Genomic DNA, 10,184 nt, shown 5'->3' with positions numbered 1-10,184 from the left:
TAAAATAGTCTCATCCAAAAAAATTAATCACTGTTAATCATGTTTGGATTTAAATGGGGTAGAGGATTTAAATTCTACGCTGGGACCTATTTTAAGCCACCAGTCCAGGCACCACTTAAATCAGTTGCCTGATCCAGGGGTTTCTAACATAAAGGCTGAGTAATGCTGTATATAAAAAGCTGGTGATATTTTTAAAGTGATTGAAGAGATGGGATGGGATGTTTATATCCCAGGGGGGGCTTGCTACAGGTTTCACTACACCCAGAGGTTTGCTGATGCTCAGAAGGGCACATGTAGACACCACACCAAAGATTATGACCTGCTGACAAATGTTTAAAGTGTCAGAAAAATGTCCCCAGATGTGGTGCTCTGGAAATCCTTTAGGGAATACAAACTCCACACTCCCAATATCAGTAAAATGTTTCTACCTGAATTCTGTAATCCTGATGGACTTGATGTCTGTAGTATTCAGGGCACAAAGATTAGCTCCTAATCCTGCTAAATGAAAGCTTTTCAACTCATAGACTGTCTGACTAGAGTCTTCCAGAAACCCTTGTAAAATAGATGTAGCCTGAAAAAGCAATGAGACATCATGCAAGGACAGCATGAAGGCATAAGATTCTGCTAGAGGAAAATGTTATCTATACCAGCTATTACAAACTGGCCTGGATGTTATTAAACTGGGCCTGAGCCTGCATCCCTTGAAGTCAGTGGGAGTTATACCGTTGCCTTCAGTAGGAGCAATGTCAGTGGAGATTACATGCTTAGTGCCTTCTGAGCAATGCTGAGTATTGCCTCCCAGGAGTGAGTTAAGCATACAGCACAACCTGAGAGCACTCAGACCTTTCCATCTTTGGGTTACAAACAAATTCTTCCACAGAGTGGATACTACTGAAGTAGTCACAAAACTGCCCATATTCAATTCAGCCAAAAAGAATGGTTAATGTTAAGTAGAGCTAACCCCCCTACCCCTGAAGAAAATCTGAAATCTGCTAAGCAATCAATATTAAGTTATTAAGGATCCTAAACACTAACTTATCCTGTTTAAGTCTCTTATATAGCTGTTAACCTATGCTCAAGTCAGTAAACGACTGCATTTCTTAAAACACAACAGGAAATCTCAAAAGTGAAGTAGCACTGTATATAAAAACACTCCAGTGCCTTCTGTTTCCTTCTTTTATTGGCTCTTCAGCCAAAGCATCTATAAAGAGGTTTGTGATATTCTGCCAGTACTAGATACTCGGCCTGTGCGAGTAGGCAGTTATTTGATCCGGCTTCAGATCTGGTTGCTTCGGATGGCAGTGATCCGATCCGGAGCTCCAGACTGGGTTACCGCTTTGATCCGACCGAAGCAGCTCTGAAGCTTCGGAGACACCTCGGAGATCCGGCCATAGGGTATACCAGGGAATCAATGAAATATCTATAGCTTTGTTGTTTTGTGTCTGATTTAAATGAAACTTGTAGGGATGGTAGCCTCTGCTGAGAGCATGAAGCCTGCCAAGTTTCAAGAAGATTGGTGCAGGGGTTTGGGGGGAACTGTACCCCAAATTCTTGAAAGTAACACTCACGTCACGTGTATGTATTATACCACAGGGGGGTGAAAACTGCAGGGTTGGTAGCCCCTGGTGAGGCCATGAAGCCTGCTATGTTTCAAGAAGACTGGTGCAGGGGTTTGGGAGGAACTGCACCTCAAGCTGCAGACAGGCAAAACTCATGACATGGGTGACACTGTGTGTGTTAAGGTGCACCAGGGTGAAAGCTGCAGAGATGGTAGCCCCTGCTGAGGCCACAAAACCTGCCAGCTGTTGAGGAGGTCGGTGCAGGGGGGTTCTGTGGCCTCACCAGGGGCCACCACCCCTGCAGCTTTCACCGCCCTGCATTGTAACACATAGGCATGACACGAGTTTTCTTTCAAGAATTTGGGGTGCAGTTACCCCTGAACCAATCTTCTTGAAACTTGGCAGACTTCATGGTCTCAGCAGAGGATACCATCCCTATGAGTTTCATCTAAATCAGACACAAAACAACAAAGCTATAGATATTTCATTGATTCCCTGGTATATGTTACTTCAGACATCAAAGTGTCCAGAGCTTCTCTGGATCCAAAGCATGGTCCAAAGCCTCACACAGCCCTACTAGATACTGCCATCCTAATGTCATATACTGAAGAGATGTGATGGCAAGATCACACAGGCAGAAATGTGCTGCTCATTGCATATACAAAAAGCCTTTTAATCTTCCCTCCATATGCCATGTAAATCCCACTGACATTAATGGGGGCCATTCAGGCAAACAGAGAATTGAAAAGAGGTAGTGAACAAGTATCTGAATGGAATAAGCAGTAATAATTTACCTACATAGGTACTAGAATTTTTTTTTGTTTGTGGGGGTGTGGGGGTGAGGTGGAGGGGTTGTTAAAGGCTGGCTACTGGTACTTCTGACTTGAGCCTCAGTCAGAATGGACTAGTAGTTTGTATCAACTGCTACATGCTTAGAAGCTGGTGTAAGAGGAGTTGGCAGCCTCATACTAATTCTAAGTGAACAAATGTTCAAACAGTGAATTCTACCTCAGGTTGTACTTACTACCATCCTTCTTGGACACCTTGCTAAGGAGGCCAAGGAACAACACTAATCTACCATTTCAGGGAGGCTGCAGGGGAGGAACTGGAAAACTGGAAGGGTGTGGTGTGTTGTACCTGTTTTGTAGGAAATCCTACAACTTCAGTCTGGAGGGACACTCATTTAGTGCCTTTTACCAGCAATAAATTCACTACAGCACTAACCTGGTCAGGAGTCCATTCTGTTTGTTGACTAAGTGCAGCAACAGTATCAATAGAGTTCAAATCCAACTCTCGTATCTCACTCTCGTTGAGAGCAAGAGCAATGCACCCAAGGGAAATAATATGATAATTCTTCCAATCTGGCAACATGCCCCAAACCTTTAAAATAAAATCATCAACACACAATATCTATTAGTTTATGATGAAGACTCACAGGCATGCCCCATTCTCTGATATAAAAAAAAATAATGACCAAAGATAAGTGTTATGGGCCAGACTCTCTGGTCTGCTTATGCTGCTCTGTCTGGTATAAGCAGAGCTTGGATGTTACCAAAAATCGAGTACTTCCAGTTCTAGGGTGGAGAAGCTGGTTACTATACTGTATTTTGTTATCTTACCTTGTAACTAGGGGTGCACTGATAAAGATAATTTTGGCCAATTATTAACCAACCATATTGGCCAATGCTGATCCAATAACCAATGTTTCGTAATAATGCAAGGTACTCTAAATTACTGACATAACAAACCTTTTTTGCTTGTTTTACTTTTATAACACACACACATGCATATGAAGGAGCACTGCTATTTCTAAGCGTGGGGACATTTATACAGGAGATGCAGTGACACTTTAATTAGAGCGGCTCTCAGAGCCGCTGTAATTAAAATGCTGGCCCCCAATTCCCGGAGCACATGTAAAAGTTCCCGAGCCAGTTGCAGCAGGAGGGGCTAAGCCTAGCAATTCCTGCGACTGGCTGCGTGGAGCGCTTCAGCCCCTGCTCTTCCGCATGATGCCTTTGAACCCCAGGCCAGGGACAGCAAGGCTGAGGGGGGAGATGTGAGCCTTCCTGGCTGCTCAGGGCTGCCTGGTCTCTGGGCCAGGCTCCCCACTCTCCTCACTCTGCCCAGGGCAGGGCCATGAGACCATTCTAGGCCTGAAGAAACTGGGCCACTCCTTCCCCACAACTAGGCCCCAGGTCCTGGGAGCTGGACTTCAGCTGGGGAAGGCTCCTTCTCCTGGTGCTCCCACTGCCGGGGGCAGGGCAAGCCCCCATACCCTGTGGGGGAGACTGAATTGACCCAGCCCTAGAAAGGGCAGGACCTGGCTGCACTGAGGGGCTGGGGGAAGGACTCTGCTGCACACAGCAGAGGGGAGCGGCTGCTTCAGCCCCTGCCAGGCTCTCCCCTAGCCCCTGGGGTGTAGAGCCCTGGGCACTGTGGATGGACTCATGCCGAGCCAGGGCAGGCAGCTCCACCTGCCCCAGTCATGTCTTTGCAGCATTCGGCACCTTTTACAGCACCTGCCCTGGCCCCAGCCCACAGTCTGTGCCACACCACTGTAAGGGACACTGCGGTAACTGCTGTGTTCCAGTCCAGCCCAGCCTGACACACCAGTGAGGGGATGAAGGTGTATCTGGGGTCACCCCAGCTCATGGGAGGGAACTCAGCCATCTGGGAGCCCAACCAGAAGGCATAATTATCAGAAAATATTATCAGCTACAATGGCCAAAAAAAAAGCAGATAGCTGATAATGTCATTTCCCTTTTATCAGTGCTGATCTGATAGGCACCTCTACTTGCAACTTACCTTGTAACACATGATGGTTTCTGTGATCATCTTACTGATGAATTCTGTCTACAGTGCAGTCAGCTGACATATGCTTCCTTCAAACAAAGTAGTTCATGTACTACTTGCAGGGCAGTAACAAAGATTTTGGTTTAGGCTTTGAAATCTACCCTAGAGAGTGGGTAAATACTTGGCACCTAGGCTATATGCTATGCCATGCTACTATGGTACAATGCTACCAGTTTCCAAGATAGTAAGGTTAAAGCTAGCTTGGGTTGGATCTACCCAAGCTGCCGCTACTGCAGAGTAGACATCTTTTGACTGTTTGTTTGAATAATCAGCAATTGTGTCCACCCAAACAATGAAATATGCTCATCTCAAAAAAAAAAAAATCAGACAAGCCTATGTTCTCCACCATGGCCTCTGGAATAGCAGCAACCTCTCATGTCAGTTCCTCCATAATGTGATGTTCAAAGATGAGCCTGGTGCTAATGCTGTGTAGAGAAATACATCTAGAAGCCCAACCATGGTCTGAACAAACACCTCATACCATTCTGACACAGAGAAGTTATTTTTCTTGAAGTTCACCTTTGGTTGAAAAGGTGAAAAAGGGGTACCTATTGAAGATGACTCCAGTTCCAATTTCAGATCTCCTGAAGATGACGCTACACAAACTAAAGAGAAATAAAGTGAAAAAGGACCAAATCACTGGGAACAGGATTTTTGACACCCAGGAGAGCTTGGGACCATGCACAAAAATAGTTGTTTTATTACATCCGTGGAAACTTTTTCTAATATTGAAATGAAACTTGGGGCAGTCTCAGAGCTTTTCTAAATTGCATCGGATGATAGTGGCTTCATGGAGACATTATTACAGTCAAGTACTTGTGGAGCACAGAGGTAAGCCAGGTGTAACCCTTTTCTTCAAACATGTCCCCTATATAAGGCTCTGGGGAGGCAGTTTTGCTTGCTCTGCATCAGTGGTGGGCAACCTTTTTGGCAGGTATGCCACAAAATTAGCTGTACACTCTCCCCAAGTGCAACTCTGATCCCCTTTGGAGCAGCCTAATCTGCTGCTCTGCTTTCTGCTCCCTGTCCTGTGCCCCCTACCTGATCTGCTGCTCTACATTCTCCTCCCAACCCTGTGCTCTCTGCCTGCTCTGCTGCTCTGCTTTTCACTTCCTTCCCTATGCTCCCTGCTCAATTTGCTGCTTTCTGCTTCCTTTTCCCTTCTTGATCTGTTGTGTGCCACATAAGGAGGCTTTCTGTTTCACTTGTGGCGTCTGTGCCACAGGTTGGCTAGCCCTGCTCTACATTAAACACTGATCTTCCTTAGCCTGAGAGCATCTATCTGACCAGTAATGCCTGCATAAAGCAACTATAATGTACAGAGTATCGAACCCAAGACCTTTTAATCTTCTACAAAGATGATTAAACATGGTAATATGTATAAACCCAGTATTAAAGATCTTGATTTGCTAGATAAAGAAGTACATGAACCACACATAATTAGATTTTTTTTGCATTTGTTTAAAACTGTTTGTATCTGATGCAGCTGTGAAATAAAGAGAGTTCTGAACTGGTTTATAATTAATGTTCTCGGGCAGTATGGATTCAACAGTGCAGGAGAGGATACATGAAACATTAGCCATGCAGATCTGAACATAAGGTAGAATGAAAACTGAAATGGATCTTACCCCATTCAACAAGAGACAAAAAACTCATCTATACATATATCAAAGCACAGAGATTTGGAGATTTCCCAATTATAAGTGGGTTAAGCTTAGTTTCATTAGCCCACAATCAGTTAACTGTGAATTCCTTGCATTATTTTGGAAACAGAATTACAAACTCTTTCTGAGAATTCATTTAGGGGAAATAAAGCCAGTTTCTTCAAGCCTTTCATCAAAGGTGCCCTGTGATTAACAATATACTGTACAGCATCTCATGTATATGATTTCAATCAACTCTAGCAGCCTGGCTTATACTTGTTCATTCCTCATATTTTGTATTCAGTACAACCCTGTAGTATTTCTGACAAATTAGTATACAGAAAGTTCATTGCTTCCTGCCAAACTGCAGTCTTTCTTACGAATGCCTGCGCTGACTGAAAGATTTTTATTCGGTGCATTACAGGCCTACATACTTTTATCTGAATACAGCTAGGGAATAGGAATATTAATTTTATTGGCAATTTCTCTACCACTCTGCAAGGAAGCCATTCAACTACACTGTGGTAACATCTTTTTAAATTTCCAAGCTACTCAGATAAATAATGCTCTTTTTTTTCTGAGACATGTTTACTCTTCTTCCTGGTCATGTATCTTCATTTTGGAAGAGGCAGTATCTCCAGAAGGTATTTTTATTACACAACATGTTGACCCACTATGCCAAATTAGCAGACATGGAATTTTCCATTGTAGGAGGCACCATAAAATTTGGAAATCTGAGTTGAACCATTTCCCACCCCCTAACTGATCATCAGTTTGAAAAGCTAGGCTTGACTGATGCTGCTTTAACTTACACTTTTTGGCCTTATCTTTGTCTTGACTGATGTGAAGTTAGGTCTTTTATAGTGAGATACCAACCAGCAGCAGTTCTCCTGCTGTGCAATCCTAAGTGGAAACAAAGCACTTTTAGTGTCCACCGTGAGGGAGATAGACAAGTGCCATACTTCCAATCTGTCCGTAACTGACGTGGTGGAAAAATTAAGCTGTTTCATCACTACTCTGCTTTTACAGTTATCCCAGGGTAAAAAACCTGCCTTTTTATATCAGTGAAGATTCAGCCTACAGGTGCCTATACACAAGCAGTGAGGCTACTCTGATGCACTGTCTGCTGGAGAGTGGTAATTACTGCACTCCAGAAGCTTCCAGTGTCTTGTGCATCAGTGAACCTGCACTTAAAAAGGGCAGTGGGGGTGCTTTATCTAAAGCTTGTTTGATGAGCTTTAGTTAAAGTGCCCCACTGCCATTTTTAAGTGTGGGGACGTCAATACCTGAGATGCTCCAGGCATTTTAATTAGAGCAGCTCTCAGAGCCGCTGTAATTAAAGCATCCCCCCACCACTCCCAGAGTACATGTATAAACACTCTAAGTGTTTGGGCTCTTTTCCACCTAAAATTTCCCTCACTTGCTGTTGTCATTGCAGTTCCAAAAGAGATAGTGATGGTGAGAATACTAGCCTTGTCCTGAATAGGAAAAGACTTTTCAATCAGGTTAGTTTAACATGTTGTTGAAAACACCAAGATATACCAACACCCTGAGCTTGCTTCTCAGCAGGCCGAGTAATAGCCTTTGATGTGGCTCATGATTTTTCAGTTTTGAAAGAACAGGAATAAGGTAGCTAAAAAAGGGATTCAAAAGCGAAGCATTTAACTCATTCAGCTACCAGCAGCTCAGTCCAATTTAGCCTGTTGACTCTAAACTAATACAAATTTTCCGTTAACATATCTGATAACATTTGAGATTATTTCTCAGAAAAACTGTAGGTATTACTGAAGCAACAATAATGCTAAAGCAACAGTTACTTTAGAAATGTACACTTCAGCAATAAAATATGGATGTATTTTTCTTTGGAGTTGTAATAGCTACCTGCTTAGCTTTCTCCTTCAAAGCAATAAGCTGGGATTTGTTGAAAACTGACACAGTCCCAAGGAGTTCCACATTTTTGATAAAAGTGTCTGTGCCCATGCACTGCAGTTCCTGAACTGACCAAAAGGCATTTGCTTCTCCTAACTTAATAATCTCATCTGAAGAGGGAGCTCTGATTCCTACGCAACCTGGAAAGAAAACAAAACACAGTTTGAAGAGCTTTCTTCAAGGGAACTGATTTAAGAATTCTGATGCAAAAATCAAAGCAATGAAGCCTTATGCTATCTTGTTATGATGGTAACATATCATGATATAACTCTGGCCAGGACTATTTTGATAAGTTAAGCATCCAATATTCTTACAATGAAATAAAAAAAAAATATATTTTAAAGAAACATATGCAAGTGATATTCTTTGTCTAAAACTAGCATTTACCTAATTAGTTATGTGCCTTGTTCCTTGAAGACAATGTGTATTGGAAAGGAAAGGAGGAGCAGATTAACCAGTGACTACATAAAAAAAAATCTTACTAAAACAAAACTTGCTTGCAGCATCTAGAATATCAGCTTAAGAGTTTTCAGATGCGTCATTCTAAATTCCTCAGGGCCAGATTTGGAGGTGAAACCTTCTGCTGACTTCAGTGGAATAAAAAGTCAAATTAAGCTCCTTAATCTGACCACGGAAGTTTCCATGTACCTGTATTGTATAATTTATTTACATGAAAATACTGCAGCTGAATAAACTGAACCTGCTTATTCTTGTTCAAACAAGACTTATTAAATCCAGCTCACCAGCTAGCCTAACAGCAGGTATGACTGATCTTTCCTTTTTGAAAGACACTGACAGACATGCATGTCTGGAAAGATGTCGGATATTTAAACAAGGCGCTGCCTAGATAATTTAAGCATGCCGGAAAATTCCCCTGGCTCATTTTTTGCCAAGCACAAAATGCCAGGAATTAGAAAACCTGAGAAAGATGCTTATTTACAGCAGAACTACCAAGCAGCTAAACTATATGATCAAAAATCTGATACAAGCACAGATTCTGGGTCTCCAAGAACATTGTTGTCACTGTGTGTTTTGACAAATCTGCTTCTTTTTAGGCTTTTTCTGTCTCTGATGTATAGGAGAGCCTAGCATCCTAACATGATCTCTTCCTAGCCCCTTTCCTGCTTCTAGTTTAGGAAACTTGTTCAGCAATTATCGAAAACAAACAATATCTGAATGTTTTCAGATTTGGCCATCACCAGGGAAAAACAAAACTCCATAGATGCTGCCTCTGAGCTGAGTTTCCCTACCTCAACAGATTAAAGCAAGGATGTATAAAATAGATTTCTCTTTTGAAAGGAGGCAGCGGAAGGATTTACTGGAAATCAAAGAAAGCTGGAGCAGTCGGCAGAACACTGAAAAGACCAAATCTGTTGAGCAAATGAAAAAACTGTTTAGCTTCTACTGTACCAGCTGACTTCCCTACTTGCTTTTTAAACAGGTCTCCTATAAAGCAGGACTGTTTCACTTTCCTCCCCTGCAAAAGGTCAACTTTTTTTATGTAAATGCTGCCAATGCAGACACAATGGAGTTCCGTGTCCAAGACACAAAACCTAGTATTTTTTATCCTTGGAAAAACCTTTGATTTCATTACTTGGAACGCACCAGATCTGCTGGCAAGAAATGCTCATTACAACTCTGATTGTGTGTCCTGTATCTGATGCTGTTTCATACTTATTGTTGATGTAATCAAATCTACTTTAACCTAGTGTGAATGGGAAAGATTTGTTTAAATGTTTCCTTTTTAACATATATGATAGCATCTCAGGACTGCTTTCTATTTCTAGCACTGCTGCTGCTTTGCTGTTGGCCTTGGGTAAATCACTTACTACGTGTGCCTTAGATTTCCCATCTATAAAAAATGGGCTTCAAACAACACACACTTCCAGGGTTTTTATTTTTTAATAATCTGGAAATAGAGATGTAAACTCAGCTCTTAGTGCTATATGATACTGTTGCTGCCAAATTATGAAGATTAATATTAGATCAGCTGTGATTCTAAAAGCATTTCCTGTTTTGGGGAGGTTTTAGAAATAAAAAAAAAAGTCCTGGATTTTTCCACTCTCAGCTTCCTCACTGGTCAAACTAATTCATACTGGGGAAAACAGTTATGTGCTCCATACCACTCCACAGCTCTTAGTGGAGAGAGCAGCTGAATTGTGGGGGGGGGTCAGTATTGGTTACCTACTGCAGACAGGGG

At 42.3% G+C, this 10,184-nt stretch overlaps 1 protein-coding gene across 1 annotated transcript in view; it reads right to left on the bottom strand.

Moving 5' to 3' along the window:
- LOC109294477 (otoancorin-like) overlaps window positions 1-10,184 on the bottom strand; it is a 44,336-nt gene that overhangs the window by 12,989 nt on the left and 21,163 nt on the right. The window contains exons 12-14 of the mRNA XM_019512859.1: window positions 7,937-8,124; window positions 2,784-2,939; window positions 429-571 (exon numbers count right to left, since the gene is read on the bottom strand). Of these exons, the coding sequence (XP_019368404.1) occupies window positions 429-571; window positions 2,784-2,939; window positions 7,937-8,124 (487 nt within the window). The remainder of the gene's footprint in view (window positions 1-428; window positions 572-2,783; window positions 2,940-7,936; window positions 8,125-10,184) is intronic.

This window comes from Gavialis gangeticus, unplaced genomic scaffold (assembly GCF_001723915.1).
Source record: "Gavialis gangeticus isolate Ggan-Ray unplaced genomic scaffold, GavGan_comp1, whole genome shotgun sequence".
Classification (NCBI taxonomy): domain Eukaryota; kingdom Metazoa; phylum Chordata; order Crocodylia; family Gavialidae; genus Gavialis; species Gavialis gangeticus.
Note: the sequence above shows the minus strand (reverse complement) of the source record. Positions and strands in the feature narration are given on the sequence as shown.